Source organism: Uloborus diversus, chromosome 9, assembly GCF_026930045.1.
Source record: "Uloborus diversus isolate 005 chromosome 9, Udiv.v.3.1, whole genome shotgun sequence".
Classification (NCBI taxonomy): Eukaryota; Metazoa; Arthropoda; class Arachnida; order Araneae; family Uloboridae; genus Uloborus; species Uloborus diversus.
Genome location: NC_072739.1, coordinates 154057392 through 154076722, shown reverse-complemented (window position 1 = coordinate 154076722; position 19331 = coordinate 154057392). Strand labels below are relative to the sequence as shown.

The following is a 19331-nucleotide window of genomic DNA, read 5'->3' as shown; positions in this document are numbered from 1 at the left end:
GTCAATTTTCAATTTTTTTTTCAATAAATTATGCACAAATATCTAAGCTTTAATTTTCATTCGGCGATTTTAGAAATATTGATTCCATAAAAAATAGAAAATATTTGAAGAAAAATTTGGAAAAATTCGAAAATACTTTTTAAAAAAATTGTATTTTTTTGCAGCAAACGTTTTTTTTCAGATTCGCCGAATAAAAATTAAAGTAAACTGTTTGAAAAAGATATGTTCCAAATTTCATTACTTTATCTCTATCGGTTCCCGACTTATATGAGTTTGAATGCAAGAAAGCGGGAAAAATTGCATCATGGAGAAAAACGCGTTTAAAATTTTAAAGTTAAATACGCATTAGTTAGGTGCATGCAACAAAAATAATTATATCTTTCGTTTTAATTAAGATAGAAACAAGGTTCAAAAGTCCTTTTAAGCAGATGAAAATGGGGTAATTTTTCAAATGATAAAAAAAAATTGCAAAATTTGATGATTTTTGTGTCCCAGACCCCATTAAGAGGTGGTATAATTCTGCAATGTGGCTTGAAAAACAGAAAATCAAATTCGCATCTACTACCCAGATAGTTCTTGTTTCCTTTAAGCCCCGTTACCATAGCGATGAGCAGGAATTGCGTCATGGCGTGGTAATAGTGATTGAGTAGATACAGTTCTTTTATTATTTCTTTCCCTCGCGTTGACAAAGCCAAATTAGAGTGATCATTTAAATGTAGTACAAGTACGTTCACGGTAGAAGCTACGTTTGGTCACTGAAACCGCGATTTAATTATGCGTTTTCTTTGGTTTTGACAAAGTTATTAAGGGGTTACAGTACCTCAGAAATGATGAAACGATCAAAAAAAATTTTTTTCGCTTTTTTCAAAACTAAAAACGATTCTGAACACAGGGGAAAAGCTTCATTGCTTTAGTTCAAATATTTAAAAAGTTGTGCGTGGTTTTAAGCCATGCTCGCTATGTGTTCTTATGCAAAAAAAAAAAAAAAAAAAAAAAAATTAAATTGCTTTTTCTCGATGATGGATTTTTTGTGCTTTCATGTCATTAGAATCCCTAAGGATTTTTTTCTATTAAAGATACAGCTTTAAAGGGATATTTTTTGCAATTGGGATAACATATCTGACAAAACTGTGCATTAGATAAGCATTTTATAAATTACTCAAATGTTTAGAGTATGTTAAACATTTAAAAACCAAATTAAAAAAAAAAACTTTGATTTCTTACATAATTGCGTCATGCCGTGAACAGAAATAAAACATAAAATCACAGAAAATTTTCTAATAAACTCATAAGCAAATGAATGCACGGATTTTTTAGAGATGATTATAGTGATCGTTTAGCAAAAAACGTTTTTTAAATTAGTGCAAAAATAAAAAAAAGCCTTAAGGATTTTAAGAAATTGAAACTTCCTTCAATTTTTTGAATTTTTAAAAAAGTAGGTAATATTTTTAAACTTTGAAAATAAATTATTGATTAAGAAATAAATATGCATGTTATGGTTTCAAAGAAATATAAAATTAACTTAAATTTAAAAAAAGTTTGAAAGGTACTGTAACCCCTTAAAGGTTAATGTATGAAAATGTCAGCTTGAGTGGTGAAAGAGTATAAGTTTTGGATTTTTCAAACCACTTTTATTTAGAACGGAGTTTGAGCTCTACGTTTACATATCATAGAGAAGAAATCAAATGGAGGGAGTGAAATCTTTCATTCGTGAAACTAAGACACCTATTCACGTGACAGATGTTAAAGCGAAGCATTAGAAGAAGGTTTCTTTCGCTAGTTTCACGCAAAACGTGTTAACCATTCGTCGTTGTTAAGTCATGTGACTTGAGGTCTCTGCTCAAGTTTTTGCTAAGCCAGTGATTCGACTTGCTCCCTCTATTTTTAATTTCTGCTCCCAGGTACATATAATGTTCACTTTACTCCGTCTACGATGTCTGAAAGGTTACAGTAAATGTGCAAAAATATTTTTTACTCTTCTTACCAACTTAGTAATATTACGGCACCATTATGGAGAGAACGGTTTTGATTCTATTTATATGTGCATGAGCATAGCCAGGATTTCCATTAGAAATGAGCAGGCATAGAAGAAACACGATATTGATTTTTAACTGCCCCTTCCTCCAGTGCCAGAAGTGGCTTAAAATTACCCCCCCCCAACAAAAAACCTTTTATGCTATTTATGCCCAGATAAGGAGGAAAACGCAGTTATGCAGCTATCCACCAGAATGTTTTTTGAAATTGAAGTCCGAAAAATGTAATTTTAAATTATCTTTTGTGACATTAGGGGGAGGTACAAGAGACTCTCATTCCAAAGACGGTCAACTGTCCCTTTCTGCCCCCCTCTGGCTATGACCCTGTATATGTATTCTGGTATTGTTAAAATAATGTGACGTTGTTCCAAATATGTACGAAACTGTGCTGCGTGTAAATTTTTTACTGGTGATTTCTACTCTATATTTAATTCATTCAACTTGATCATTTTTAAAATTATGTTGTGGCAACAGATGTAATTAATATTTTCGAGTGATTAAAGCTTAGTGCAGTAGCTTTTTTTTTTCATTCGAAGTGGAGTACAAAATATTTAATGAGCATTTGTGTATGCAATTTGATGTAATTCACTCGAGATTTTACAGCCCATTCCCGAAACTTCAATGAATTGTGAATGTCTATTACGTTCAGATTCACAATAATAGAATAGCTATCGATTAACTATTAACTACAACTAAATTCCTAATTTTATAAAAACATATTGACTGCATTACCTTTAATGATCTATAAATACGCCTAAACTAGTTAATACCTATCGTCAAACTTCTATTAGGGTTTCCAGTCCCGAAATCCCGATCCCGAATCCCGTGGGATCCCGCAGGGTATTTAGCGGGATTGGTTCCGCGAGATTTTACTATCAATCCCGCAATTTTTTCCCCATTCAATTGTTTCCCAGCTTTTTCCGCTCATAAAACGACTATTTTCATAAGCATCATCTGAAGAGTTTGAGTCTTCTTCTTCGTATCTGCAAGAAGAGCAAGAAAATCCGTGTGTCTCATATGACTAACGATGGATTTCATTTTTTAAACGTTCATTTATTGGTTTCATTTTTTATACGTTCAGCAATTGAGGAAATACGTAAAACTTATAAACATTTTCGAAAACTATCGCTAAAATTTACAACAGACATGTTTTTGTTACAAATTTGCAGTTCTCGAGCGAACCCCCCCCCCCCCCCCCCCCCCCCCCCCCCCCCCAGCATAAGAAAAGATAAATCTATTTCAGAAGGGGATGAAGTTAATGCGGATCTTCTTCTAAATATCTACAATTATTCAATTTTAGTAAAACCAATTGCGGTGGTGTCACAGCACGTGTTTTCATCAAGAGCATTATTTTTAGAGCAAAAATCCTTTACCATTCCGTACGAACAACACGCTTTTGCTTACCAAAGGATAATTTCTAATTAGGATCTGACTTTGCAATACTTTACAATTGCTGTACGGAATTCAAAAAGACTGCTAATTCAAGTAATAGAGGCAGTTCTTCCTAAAAAGCACTACTTTTTCTATATGACATAACATTTAAATTTTAGAAAAATAAATTCAACCCCGCGGAATCCCGGGATTCCGCGGGATTGGCTAATTACAATCCCGAAATCCTGCGGGACTGAATTCGGCGCCGGGTTGGAATCCCTGACTTCTACCCTACTTGATGAACTCCGTCAAAAAGAATTCTTTTTAATCAAAGCATTTTTACTGCGGAAGCTTTTAGTACGTTTACTGACGTATGAATACCTCTAATGTTCTTGAGTTTCATCTATTGACATTCCTTTAAACTACATGATGAGTTCAAGTTCCTTATTGTATCAGACTGCGGAAGCTTTAGATGTGTTTGATGATGTGTAAATATGGCCAATTAGTGTTGTGTTGGTAACTTGCTTTCTTCCAGAACGAAAGAAAGGAGGGTTTTTTTTTTTTTGCTAGTTTAGCCGTCGTTGCCATTGTTCTTTCTTCGTTAATCAATATTAGAGGGTCAGGGAGAGATTTTTATGGAGGGAAAAAAAGATTGGATCTTATACAATGTTTTGATTGTAAAAAATTGCTTTTCATTGACATTATTTTTAATAATGCAACAAAATTATGCAATGTTTATTGATTACAAAAAAAAAAAAAATTAAAATTTAAAATATTTCCAAATGCCGGAAAATTTTAAAAAGTAGCTAAATGTGGCACCCCTTCATTTAGTGCTTATTTTGGCTCCCACTTTTTAAAAATTAGGTATTAATGGTTACGAAAAATTTTTTAAAATTCTTATTTGGAGGTAAATAAGGGCAAATTAATTATAACAATAAAAGAGTTTCTTCAAATAATATTCCGGAAGGACATTCCATTTAATAAAAACGATCGCGTTCCAGCCTCATTACACCCCTACACCCAATGTACTAAAGTTCCATCTATTAATGCATAATGTACTAAAGTGCTCATTCCTCTAAAACAACCCAAAATGGCCCAAAATAATTCCAATCGTTTTGGGTTTTCCTTATCATACCTTTAATATGATTTGACTTTTTATTTTTAGCCTACTTTCCCAGTAAAAGACAGAGAAAGAAAAGAAAGCATGAAAGAAGGCTTAATGCATCTTAAAAAAAAGCGTAAAAAAAAAATCAAAAATAAATAAAATAATTAAATAAATATCGAAAAATTAAAAACTAGAAAGTAGGGTATTGAGATGGGGAAAATGTCTGTCGGTCTGTTGTTCTCTCCCCCCTCCAATAACTTTTGAGTGAATAGTCCGATTCGAACAAAAGGTTTTTTTTTTTTTTTTTGTTCGAAATATCTCGGCGAGGACACCTTATTCCCACATTTCACTTTTTGATTTGAACAATTTTTCGTTCAATTTTGACCAGTTCAAAAAAAACTTAACATTAGCGCCTACGGAGAAATTCAAGGCAATCCCGAATTTAAAGGCGGATTTACTTCAAACAAATGTTGTTTGAAATAGCTCTTGACGATTAACTCCTGACTCCGACAATTTTAGGGCATTTGATTCCGACTCCTGTGCCCGAAAATTAATCGGACTCCGACTCCTCAACTTCGTCTGTGACTTCGTAGATTTGGCAAAAATATACACGGAGGAAAAATGATTGACTCTGACTCGAAAATTCGACTCCGACTCCTTTATCTCAAAATAAGTGCGACCCCGACTCCGAAAACATTGGCAGAGTTGCGGATTTCAAGTTAAAATGACGGATTCTAACTCCGAGTCTCTGAATTAGAAACCTTCGACTCCCGAATCTGACTCTTTTGACCCCAAATGATTCCGATTTTGCAGCCATGTTTTCTGCTTTGAAATATTTTTTTTAATGTGATTTGTTTTTATTTTCGCGCTAAAGTTTTAATTTATGTATTCAGTGCTTGGCAGAGAAATTCGGAGTCCTTTAAGTTCGACAAAAAGATATGCGCAGACGCTTTTTTTTTTGTTATCGACAATGAAAATTATTTGTTTAAATTCATATTTTGTGGTTTTTATTTATTTATTTTTTGAAAGTACATCAATTCATTTAAAAAAGTATTTTTTTTGGCAACAGGGGAAAAACAACTGGGTTTTTTTCCCTGTTTTTTTTTTTTTTTTTTGAAAGCGGTTAAAGATTTGTTTTTGAATGGAAAGAAATATATTAGCTGCTTTGTTTAAAAAGGTGGCGCTACTTTATTTGTTCGTTTATTTATCTTTTTACGCATCTAATTCTTTAGGTGATTATAGATATAGATATAGGTATATGATGATTATAGATTGGTAAATAGGCATATTTTATTTTTAGGTATTTAAAATATTAAAAAAATATGTTTGAAATAATTTGCGATTTTAGCTAATTTTGAGAATAATGATCAGATACTCGAAAGTCATTATTGTTATACGGGAAAGTAGGCTCGTTTAGTTCTGGACGGAACTTCTTGTTCTCATTTCTTTTTGTGAACACCATACATCGCTGGGGATTCTAGTGTTTCTAGTAATCTGATTGTAATGGATGAAACTCGACTGAACTGCTAAAGAATATGTTGATTCAACGAAACTACTAATAAAGCACAGTGATGTAAATTCTTCCCTCCTTACCATGCTGCCCGCTTATTACTATGTTTCTTTTGACAAACGTATTTTACCTTTTTTTGTCAAAATTTTCTTTCTGCGAAATTAAGGTAATTTGCTCTTCTAGCCTGCCGGAACCTTTAATTTTAATTATCTGCTTTGTAGTATATGCATGTAATACAACTTACATTTTTACTTCCTTTTACAAAAAAGGTATTGTACATTGTATTTTCGAAAAAAAATATTCACTCAAAAATCGACCTTAATTTCCATATTGCTCACCCGCGAATGAATGTTGAGTGTTTTTTTCGACTCGACGAAACGTGGATAAGTGGAAGAACGTATAGACACGCGAACTAGCCATTTTGACGATTCCCGAGTTAATTACAACGAGTTTTCTCCTGACGTCTGTATATATGTATGTATGTGCGTATGCATGTCGCATAACTCAAGAACGGTATGTCCTAGAAAGTTGAAATTTGGTACATAAACTCCAAGTGGGGTCTAGTTGTTCACCACTTCTTTTGGTGTCATTCGGGTGTTTATAAAGGGGTCTTTTGCCCCTTTTTTGGGGGGAAATCATTTTTAATTTCGATGTAAACTCAAGTGGTGTTATAATTTGTTGGACACTTGGCGATAGAGCGTCAGTCTGTTGGTCGTCAAGTTTTATCGCCAACTTGGCGATTTTTTTTTTCAATTTGGTTTTAAATTGGCCACTGTTAGTGATATTTAGAGCGTAAACTACTGAATCTCATTAAAATAATTGCCAATAATGGGGAAATGACATGCAGTAAAAAGAAGTCATGTGATGCACACATCAGCTCTTTTTTTTTGAAATTACATCATTAGTTCATTTTTGAAACTAACCAAAGATTTGTTTTTTATCCGTTCTTCTAGTTCTCTTCCTCCCGTTGGACTTTCTAAATTCTTTATATGCCTTTAGCAAACCATCGAACGTCACTCGATTCCCTTGTTCTTTCAATAAATGTTCTAATAACTTTTTCAAACTTCGTTGCGTCTTCGTGAGTAAATAAAAGAGTCGTTTTCGAAATTTCAAAAGTATTTTTTTCTGAAAGAGCATGCTTAAGAAACCAGGATCTGACCATTTTTTAAATAATTTGACGAAGTTTAATATTTAAAAAAAATTACTTTAATCGGTGCGCTTTCATAGTTTACGCTTCTGCCGATGGCATCACAAATGATGAAATGCCATTTACAGAGTATAATATTTAATTTGCTTCTTTACTCACATGTACTGGCAACGATATGGTTGATAGAAGCGTAGAGCGCAATATGTAATTCGCTTCTTGATGATCATAACGTGGTAACGCAGTAGACAAATGGGCCAAAGTACATAATTTGTAACGTATAAATACCTCGTCTTATTTTCAAAATCGGACATTAACAAAAATTAAATAAAAATGAACTTTTGGGAAAATATAAGTTTTCTCGCTCCATTTTATTATTTTTATTGTTTTTTATTGCATATTCCATCAATTTCAGTGACTAAAATATTACTTTAGACTAAAGGAAACCACCCCATTGCATTCTTTTTATAAATGATAAAAATGTGCACCAAGGAAAAAAAAACACATTAGTTTCGTAGGTGGACAGGAAAATGTCTTTTATGAACCATACAAATGAGAAATACCTTTAAGCTGATAAACAAAAGATAATTGTGCAGTGTGAAAATGCAAATTTACGAAAAATTGCAGACAAGTGTTTCGAGGTTACACGAAATTCTTTTTTTCAATTCAAAAAGGAGTGATTTTTTAATGATCCGGCTTTTGTCGGACGTCGTTTAATCCGTAAGTTAACTTCTTTTTGCAATAAAAATGTGGCTCCTTGTGACCCTGAAACACGTATCTGCAAATTTGTGCATTTATAGTTGCATAATGCTCTCTTAGCGTAAAAATGATTTGAATTTCTGCAGTGGCGAAAATCAAAAACTCATGTATTTGGATCAAAGAAGATTAGTTATTAAAGACTCAATGTTCAAAACCACGAGATGTTTGAGCATATTGGAGCATTTGATATACCGCATGTAAGAAATATATATAAATTTAGGTTCTATCTTTATGGCTCTAACTACAATAATCAGAAATCTATAGGGTAAAGTTAACCGATGTGACAAGCATTCTTGCTCTAACTAAACTAATCGGATTAGGGTAACGGCACCAGTCACAGACATGCTTAAGACATCGCTCTCAGGTCAACTCAATTTTCTGAGCCTTTTATTGTATTTAGAATTTGTAAGCTATTTTTCTGTCATGTTACAACATCTCATCTAACGTTTGGCTGGTTCTGGATCCTCTGAATTAGTTCATTCTACTTTTATTCGCTCAATTTCAAAAAACGAGCTGATGTGTGCATCACAAGACTTCCTTTTACTCCAATTTAATGTCTTTTTCCCATTATTGGCAGTTTTAATATGATTCAATAGTTTACTTCTAAATATCACCAACAGTGGTCAAATTGAAACCATCTTTAAAAAAAAAAAAAAAAAAAAAAATAATAATAAAAAAAATCGCCAAATTTGTCACCAAGTTGGCGACAAAACTTGGCGACCAGAAGACTGGCTATTTATCGCCAAGTGTCTGCCAAATTAAAACGCAACTTGAGTTTACATCGAAATTAACAATGATTTCCCCACAAAAAGGGGCAAAAGACCCCCATTGGAGCATCCGAATGCAACCAAAAAAGAAGGTGCACAAAGAGACCCCACTAGGAGTCTACATACCAAATATCAACTTTCTGGGACATTCCGTTATTGAGTTATGTGACATACCTACACACATACACACATACGCACATACATACGTTCATACAGACGTCACGAGAAAACTCGTTGTAATTAACTCGGGGATCGTCAAAATGGATATTTCGGGTGTCTGTACGTTTCTAGGCACATATCCACGCGTGGTCGGATTGAAAAAATAACTCAACATTCATTTGGGGGCGAGCAAAATGGAAATCAAGGCCGATTTTCGGGTGAAAATTTTTTCGCGAATACAATACTTTCTTTTTTGTAAAAGGAAATAAAAAGGTCCGACCCCCAGTAACAGATACTCGGATGACACCCAGTGACAGGCAGGACGAACAAAGAATGAGCAATAGATAAATCCCCTTTTTCTCTTCAAAATGTGAACAAATTCTTTATTATTGGAATTAAAGGCTTATGAATTTAAAGGAACATAAAATACCAGCTGACCTCGTCGCGACATTTCATAACCATCCACCACTGCCTTGTAAATACCAACTGACTCACAAAATTCACTCTGATAACACTAAAGGGTTGCACTGCATTCATAGGCCACAGCAACATCAGTTTTACACGTCTAAAATTATCATTATTTAAATCCAAACTTAGTAGGGTAAAATTAAACAATGTAAAAAAAGAGGCGAGCCGGTAGGAATGGGACTGCTGCATTTACATGCCACAACAAAAATGGGGGAAATATTTCTTGCTTGTCCAGTAGATGTAGCAGATTTGATTCTGATCAGCTAATATCGACTGAGCAAGCTAGAAATAGTTACAGTAGAGTCCCGAAAATCCGAGGTAATTGGGGCTCATGCCTCCTCGAATTACTGAAAACTCGAATTATCAGGAAAATTCTTCCAGATTAATTTTTTACTTTTCCAATGACATAAGGAGTAGCCCCTTTTACTTCCTTATACAAAGAAAGGCAGTATTGTTGTCGTGAAAAAATATCACTGAAATTTCAACATAAATTTCGTTTTTAACTATACCTCTAAACGAATTTGGATTTTTTTCTACGAAGTCTATGTACGTATTTACCCGAGCAAATTTGTAGGCAACCAAACATATATTTTGACCGAATCTTTGCCCGAATCCATTTCAATGAGTTTTGTCATAACGTTTGTATCTGTGTGCTTGCGAGCATATATATCTTGCATACCACAACGAGCTGATGTGTGCATCACATGACTTCCTTTTACTGTAATGTTATGTCATTTTCCCATCATTGGTAATTTTAATGTGATTCAATAGTTTACTTTCTAAATATCACCAACAGTGCCCAAATTGAAACCAGATTTTAAAAAAAAAAAAATGCCAAATTTATCACTAAGTTGGTGACAACACTTGGCGACCAAAAGACTGGCGATATATCGCCAAGTGTCCGAAAAATTATAACACCATTTGAGTTTACATCAAAATTATCAATGATTTCCCCCCAAAAGAGGCAAAAAACTCCCTTTGGAGCATTCGAATGCAACCAAAAAGGAAAATGCACAACTAAACCCCACTAGGAGTCTATGTACCAAATTTCAACTTTCTAGGACATTCTGTTTTTGAGTTATGCGACACACGTACACACATACGCACATACAAACGTACATACAGACGTCACGAGAAAACTCGTTGTAATTAACTCGGGGATCGTCAAAATGGATATTTCGGGTGTCTGTACGTTCCTAGGCATATCCACGTGTGATCGGATTGAAAAAAAAAAAACTCAACATTCATTCAGGGGTGAGCAAAATGGAAATTAAGTCCGATTTTTGAGTGAATTTTTTTTCGCGAATACAATACTTCCTTTTTTGTAAAAGAAAGTAAAATCAGTTAGTTGTAGAAAGGTTTCTGTTTTGTCTTTCGTATACATTACTCATGAGGCGTCAAGTGTTGAACCTTCCTTTTTGACTATCATCAGGTATTCTAATATTCCAAAAGGCATGTTTATACGTTCTTTGTGACAAATCAATGTTACATAAAAAGTAGTCGAAAACTTTGTACTGCATAGTGAATAAAATATGACAACGTATATAAAGTACAAATTCAAAATGAAAAAAGGTTAAAAAACCAGCAAACAGCTGTTTCGGCACTCTAAAATACAAGTGCCATCATCAGTGCAATTAAAAACGAAGACAGGTTCAACCCGACTAAAACACATTCGAGGCGAACATTGGAATGAGAGACGAGTTGTAAAAGATATGAGAGCAGTACCGGAAACAATGACGTCAAGGTTACGTCAGAACTACAGAGGACAGTTGCACTCAGGAGAAAACGTCACGGACAAAAAATAAATCAAATAACAGATTTCCAAACATTAGGAAAAGGGGGAGTGCTAGACAAATCATTGACGATTAAATTAGCATTTTTCCATATGTAATATGACTCCCAAAAATCTAAATCATGAATGGACGAACACTCGTGAATAACTTTGGCGGAAGAAAAAATAAAATTATGGCCACAAGACCAACAATGTTGAGCAATAGAGGAGCGTTTGAGATCCTGTTTTTTGACGTAATTTTCGTGTTCTTTTATCCGGAATTTGAGGGATCGTCGAGTCTGCCCAATGTAGGCCAATTTGCACTGGCAGGAAACACTATAAATGCCCCATTTGTCAAGGTTCTGAACAGGGTGTTTAAGCTGTGAAAATTTTAATTTATTAGCAGGAGAAAAAGTGACGGAAAAATGAAACTTTTTTAAGATTTTGGCAATTTGTAGGCTGATTTTAGGAAAAAAGGGTAAGACAACGGTAAGACAACTTTTCGAGTTCCGTTGTCTTAATTTAATCGTCAATGATTTGTCTAGCACTCCCCCTTTTCCTAATGTTTGGAAATCTGTTATTTGATTTATTTTTTGTCCGTGACGTTTTCTCCTGAGTGCAACTGTCCTCTGTAGTTCTGACGTAACCTTGACGTCATTGTTTCCGGTACTGCTCTCATATCTTTTACAACTCGTCTCTCATTCCAATGTTCGCCTCGAATGTGTTTTAGTCGGGTTGAACCTGTCTTCGTTTTTAATTGCACTGATGATGGCACTTGTATTTTAGAGTGCCGAAACAGCTGTTTGCTGGTTTTTTAACCTTTTTTCATTTTGAATTTGTACTTTATATACGTTGTCATATTTTATTCAAATCAATGTTACTTTCACGCATCAAGTTACCATCTTCAAGGCATTCCGTAATTCATATTGTGCAGTTGATGATTACACGTATATCGTGCCACTTTAGGAGTGCTGTGTACAACAACCTCCCAATGCCTTTTTTTATTAATTACTGTATCTTGTTAATAAGTGTAACGGCAGGAAAAAAATACTTTCAGATTTTTATGAAAATCATTTTTTTGGAACTAAAAAATGTAAATGAAAATATGAAATAAGCGCCTCGAATTAAGCGGAACCTCGAACTTTCGAGACTCGGATTATCGAGACTCTACTGTATAATATTTTATTTCGGATTAATACAAACTGTAAAGAAATTTGTGACGTCAAGTAACAATGAGCTAAGGTAAAATGTTTTTACAAAAAAGCGAAAGTAGTTATCATTCTTTTTCATACGACACTAAAAGTTGAAGGGCAATAAATGCGATATTTTTATATATTTTTTTCATCAGTCAAACTTATACATCAGTTTGGAAAATTTGAATCATATTACGGGATTCAGAATTTCGCTTTCATTAAAATTTTAAATTGGTTTAAACCTAAATAAAGTAAACATGTCTTTCGAAAGTTCCTTTTTTTTGGTTGAATTTTTCGGACATCGCTTGTTAATCAATCAGCTGATCTTAATGAGTCGTGAAAAGGATATTATGATCAGCAAGCAGATGGCGCTTTTTAAAATTGTAAAAGCTTGCTGGGTCATTCCATACAGATTCAACGGATGAGTGCGCTTGACCGTTTTTAATTTTTTTGAAACTCATATACCAAAAAGATGCACATGAATAATGTTTAAAACCACTTTTATTTTTTCTCTAACCTTAACCCTTGATTTTTTAGGGGTCATCAAAAGTGATTTTCGCAGTCAAAAATGGGACTTTTAGACCTTTGCATTTTGACCAAAATCTATTTGAATTACATGTATGGCACTTAATTTTACGCTTTGATGTTAAAGTGCATAAGATGATAGTCTTACATGCTGAGTTACGTGGCTGTAACTTAATAATTAAAATAATGGCAACAGGTTAAAGTTCAAGGTCAAATGTAAAATTTTTGCTCATTTCAAAGGGTTATAACTCACGTAGGGGACGGAAACATAAAATGAAATACGGCAAAAACTAATCACTGGAACCATGCTAATAAGAATATGTAACTGTTGCTGTGTGTTTGCTTACCCTTTATTGGTTACAACCCCTCAAAGATCAGAAAAATGACAAAAAATGACATTTTTAGACCCCTGTAAACCAAAAGAGGATGGAATTAAAAATAAAATTTCTTGAACAATTGAATATTCCATTCAAGTACTATACATGTTATACATATTGTTTTGTGTATTTGGTTTGTAAAAAAGATACAGGTCTTTGAAATTGAGCAATTTTGCTAGTTAATTTACGCACTAAAACAGAAATAAAAAGTGTGAAAACTTCATTCCACTTTCTTAAATTACGTATAGTGTGCTCTATGTAACATATTATACTGGAAAAAGATATTTTAAGTATAAAAATAATTGTTTTAATTTGATAACTTAGAAATATTTGGACATAAATGAGTAGTTCATACATGCTGTAATTTATAAAGGGTAAGCAAACACACAATTACAGCTATATTTTCTCATCAGTGTGACTCCAGTGATTAGTTTTTGCCATATTTCATTTAGTGTTTTTATCCCCTAAGCGAGTTATGACCCTTTGAAATGAGTAAAAATTTTATATTTGACCTTGAACTTTAGCCTGCTGCCATTCTTTTAATTATTAAGTTACAGCCACATAACTCAGCGTGTAAGACTATCATCTTATGCACTTTAACATCAAAGTGTAAAATTAACTGCCATAAATGTAATTCAAATAGATTTTTGCTAAAATGTAAAGGTCTAAAAGTCCTATTTTTGACTGCGAAAATCACTTTTGATGACTTCTAAAAAATCAAGGGTTAAGGTTAGAGAAAAAATAAAGGTGGTTTTAAACATCATTCATATGCATCTTTTTGGGATATGAGTTTCAAAAAAATTAAAAATGGTCGAGCGCACTCATCCGTTGAATCTGTATGGAATGACCCTGCTGTAATCACGCGTTCTTGAAAAAAAAAAAATCCACAGCAGTTTTTGCTGTTTTATTTTCTTTTTTACAGTGTACTGTGATAGCGGTGTAACTAGATAAGGGACTCTAAATAGTGCTCCGATTGTGACAGAAGTAACACTTCAGGTTTTTAGATTCTCTGAAACATGAAGTGTTACTTCTGTCACAATCTGAGCTCTACACAATGGAATCGTTTCCAAATTTTAAAAGTTTTTTTTTTTTTTTGAAATAGCATTCTTAAAAATATAGGACCTGACCATTTTTAAATAATTTGTTAAAATTTAATATTTTTAAAGAATTAATTAAATCGGTACGCTTTCATTGTTTACGTTTCTATCGTGTGACATCAGAAATGATGAAATGCCATTCACAGAGCAAAATATTTAATTCGCATCTTTACCCACGCGTATTCGCAACGATATGGTTGATAGCAAGCGTAGAGCGCAATATTTAATTCGCTTCTTGATTATCATAACGTGGAAACGTGGTAGAATGATGCGCCAAACTGCATCATTTGTGACGTCTCAAGACCACGCCTTGTTTTCAAAATCGGATGTTATAAAAAAATTAATTAAAAAATAACTGTTGGGAAAATGAAAGTATTTTCTGGGCCCAGGTTGTTTTTTTTTTTACTCATTCTATCCATTTCAGTGACTAAAAGTAGTACTTTTGACTGAAGAAAACAACCCCATTTGTCTGCTGTTTTGATTGTGTAGAGCGCAGAATGTGACAAAAGTAGCATTTGAGGTTACAGAGAAGCTAATGTGCTCAAAAAGAAGCATGAAAATCAAGATGGCTGCTGATAAAACAGAAAATTACTTATAGTTTTCACAAAAACGTGACTTAGTTTCACAATACTATAGAATAGGTTTCGATTGATTATGTGCACTGATTAATTTCCTTATTTCATCAGAGCATTTTGACTGTATTAGCGTTAAGTATATTTTAAGCAGATGAATGCGTGAAATACAATAAAGTTCTAGTTACAGTTGATCCTCTGGCAATAGTTGACGTTATAAATATTCAAAATCTTTCCTTACTTTTTCATTTATTTAATTTTAGTCTTTGTTCCTTTTTAACACCTGACAGATAAAGGAAGAAGGTTATAAGTTTGATTTGTCTGTGTATCTGTGTGTATGTGTATCTGCCTGTGGCACTCTAGCGCCTAAACGGATGGATCGATTTTGAAAAAAAAAAAAATGTTTGAAAGGAGAGTTGACCGAGAGTGCATTAGCTAGGTTGCGTCGTCGGATGACATTAATTAACGATGATACTAATTAAAAACCTCTAAAAGATGTGTTGCGAATTTTGTACTGAACAACTATTTAAAAAGTAGTTACTAAAATAGAGAGTAACAGTTTCTTCGTTTGATTGTAACTTTCATGTTACATAGAACTAGCTGCATTGCCCGGCTTTGCCCGGTCTACCTTGAAAAAAACCACTGCGTCAAGTGAAATATCTTCAATAACCAGGATTACATGAAAGAAAAAAAAAACCATCATGCAAAATTTTCTCGCCAAACAATGACGACAGATACTAAAATACTTTTAAGAAATTAAAATAAAATGAGAAAGATGGATTTAAAAGGCGTAACCATGGAAACACAAAATAAAATAAGTTTAAGAATTGAAAATGAGAAAGATGAAAATAAACAATGGATTCAAAAAGCGTTACCGTGGAAACGCAAAATAAAACGGTTAAAAACTTGAATAGAGAACAGATTTTTTAACTTCATTTAATTCGCTTGTAACTTTTTTTCTAGTGGAGATAGAGGGTTAAACTTTCGACCTTAGGTCGAGTTAGATCTGGAGTAAAAAAAAAGCAGCTCAATCCAATGCTGTCAAAAAGAAAACTGTGGGACAATTCCTTCACTTTTTATTGATGGATTTAATGAAGAAAGTAGTGCCTAACTTTCAGCTAAGCCTAAAAAAATTCAAGCTAAAAACGTAAAAAGCTCCCGCCGCAATTAAGTTAGAGCATTGGAACAAATTGCGTAGAACGCGGAAAATTCTTCCCTTTCCAACGATATATAATATTATTATTTGAGTGTAATTTTTCACTCCCATATTCGGGAATTTACGGGAAAATTGGGCCTAAATTGGAATAAAATAAGAACTATTCATCGAATTGTTTTCAAACTGGTCTGCAAACCTTCTCAGGACTTAAAGGAACAAACTGTGAAAATTTCAGCAAAATCGGCCGGGTAGTTCTCGAGTTTTGCGAGTTCAAACACGCAGACGCTTTTTGAAGACTTCATTTTATACTATGTAGAGATTCGCTTTTTTCACGAGATTGGTAACCGAATACATTGGACATACATTGGCCGACAAGGAAAGAAAACGCATTGATTTTAAATTTTTATCTGCGGCCAGCTTCTACTTGTTACTAAATAAAATACTTGTAATTGATTTTAATTAGTATAAGGCTTTTAAAAGCATTTTCAGTTTTGTCTCTTGATTCTACATTTGCAACTCAGTCGGGGTTGTTTTAAATGAACATGTTAGTTACTTGTATCACTTTTTTTAACTTACTTTTGAGAGCTTTTACTGTTTGACCACGGATTGCATGTAATTTGGCAATTGGCCAAGTAAAGACGATTCCATCTGAATGAATCTAGCAGGGAGAAGGAAAAATAGCAATGGGATTATTTATTTACACTTTTTATAATGTCACTAGTGCCAACTTAATTTATTGCATTCTTTAAGTTGAAAAAGAGTGGAAACAAACAGTTTCTATGGAAACAACCAAAAGAAAATACAATCTTTTCATTCCGTCAGGAAAGGTAGAATCAAAATTGTAAGCGCTAAGTTATATTGTTAAAAATATATCAATTCATTTTTGTAGTAAGAATATCGATCGAATATAGTTTAGATTTAAGAAATAATTCGGTGAATGAGCTGTCATTTGCACAAAACTGCGTCGAAACAGGCAAAAGCGCACATCTGTAACGAACAAACTACCACCCCTGCAAAGTAACAGATGCTTCCATTTCCGCCTACAAACCGGATATTAACCTTTCCATGTAATCGATGGTCAGATAGTAGTGGTGGTACACGCAGAGTTTTATGCGTTTATTTAGAAAAGAAGTTTTACAATTAATTACAACTTCTTGATGGCTGCACTGTAAAACCGATTCAGAAACGTTCCTGGAAAATAATGGGCAGCTGATGAGCCCAAATTCTGTCAGTAACATATCTTGGAAAAACCAGGAACGTTTTCCGCTAAAAGTCAGTAACCTTTCTGAAATTAACCTTGAAAATTTCAGCAGAAGTGCAAAACTTCCCCTTTTAAAGCCAGTCTTGTCTCTAGTACCTTCTAGAAAAAATAAGTATGTTTAGCGTAATTGATTAGAACCTTCCTGATTTACCAAGAAAACTCCATTAAAATGAGAGCAATGACAGCCAAAGCTATGCAAGAAAGAACCAAGCATATCTCTTGTCTGCAATTCCTGCCTCGCAAAGCTGCAGCTATCCATTGACTTTTTGCTCTCACTGGGAGCTTAATCAATCTGGACAGGCCGTAAGCAACCTCAGGCCACTACACTTAATAAACACGCTCATTCAATCTTTAAACTGGTTGCTAAAAATATTTTCCACGACAGTGAAAAGTCTGCATGCGTGCAGATTGTAGCGATTCAGGAAACTTTTTTGCGAAGATACTTGTTTTTACGGGGAAATAGGTGAAAACCTGTGAAATCCTGAGACGTTCCACGGAAACAATTAGTAACGTTTAGGAATTATTTTACAGTGTACTTCATTTATCTTCAAATACTAGATTTAAACTAAAGGAAAAAATCGTTAAAAACGAAATACTGAAGAGAGTATAAGTCATTACATAGCCACATGCTAAGCTAAAAGCCTTGCGTCTAACACATAACCATTACACATGCAGTACACGAAAAATAGAACATGAAAAGTTAGCTCAAAACAACCGCTCTAAAAAAAGGAAAAGCTTCTAAAATAAGTACAATATAAACAAACACTTACACAAACGTAAAATATTGTGTGAGCTCATGTTAATTTTTAAAATGTTTTTTTAAATATCTTTTTGGGTGGTTCAATTTTAACTACTCTTCGTGCTTAGAGGCAGTAAATAAATTTAAAAAAAAGGACACTGTCCAAAACCAAGCACGAGTAAAATATCGATTCAAAAGTGCCTTCACATGCCTTTTCATATTCTATTTTTCGTTCTTTATATCATACATATAAAAGTAGAAACTTAAAAGTGTTTACACATTTCACTGGGCTCTAACATACGAAAATAGCCACATAGAATATCATTAACGTCAAAACATATTTACTGACCAACGTATAAAATCCCAGAAACAGCCTCCTGCGAAACGTAATAAATTTAATTCTCAGATTAGGAAACGCGCTTCCCACAAGAAAACTGCCACCTGTTAAAATTCTTTGAGAACGCAAACGCAAAAACCCGCACCACCTTCCCCCTCATTAAAAGATGGATCCCCGAAAAAGCTCGGTCGCCCCGGGCAACCGCCCACTTACCTGTTGCTGGGGAGGAAAGGCGAGGGTGGCGCTCGCTTCACGCATGTGCAGGAGCCGTTTCTGACGCCTGTCTTGGGAGGGGCGGCGGGGTGGAGGGAAGACGATCATCATTTCTTTGCGGTTCCTGGAGTAGTAGCGGTAGATGACGGCAGAGAGCGCTATCAGCAGGGCCAGGCCGACCCCCGTTGCAGCTCCCAGCACCGATGGTGATACCATTCTGCAAAAGAAAGACGTCCATCATAATTCCACAGTTTCCGTAATCGATTACGAGACTTCATTCCAAAAACATATTTTAGAATATATTAATCTTCTTTTACGGTTTAAAGTTTTGAAAAATGCTTAAAAACTGAAAATTTTGTCCGTAACTGCTCATTATTTCCTTGTAATTCGGAATGCTGAGGTCTTCGTAAAACACATGTTTATCCTCATTGAAATCTTTTACAGATACGGACAAGGGTTCAGAAGCGAAAAAAAAAAAAAAAAAATACATACAGAAATGAAAACGAAAGAAATGAAAAGAGAAAAAACTTTCGATTTCAAAACGCTTGCTTCTATTGTATTTATTTTAACTTTTGTTTTAAAAGCATTTCATACGATTTCGTTGGTAATAGGGGATTCCCAACAGGCTAGTCCTTTACAGGGTTAATTGCTCTCGTCTTCGAGAAATTAATGTATTTACATATAACTGGGAATGGTCTCCGCTTTTTTTTTTGGTATAATTTTGCATTGAATATACTGCCGTGGGAATATAAAGCGTGCGTATTTGGCTTCCGT

The 19331-nt window shown here is 34.0% G+C and overlaps 1 protein-coding gene across 1 annotated transcript in view; it reads right to left on the bottom strand.

Moving 5' to 3' along the window:
• Positions 1 to 18773, bottom strand: part of LOC129230568 (synaptotagmin-6-like) — a 145707-nt gene extending 126934 nt beyond the window's left edge. Inside the window, exon 1 of the mRNA XM_054864972.1 lies at positions 18558 to 18773. Within this exon, the coding sequence (XP_054720947.1) occupies positions 18558 to 18773 (216 nt within the window). The remainder of the gene's footprint in view (positions 1 to 18557) is intronic.
• Between the last annotated feature and the right edge of the window lie 558 nt (positions 18774 to 19331).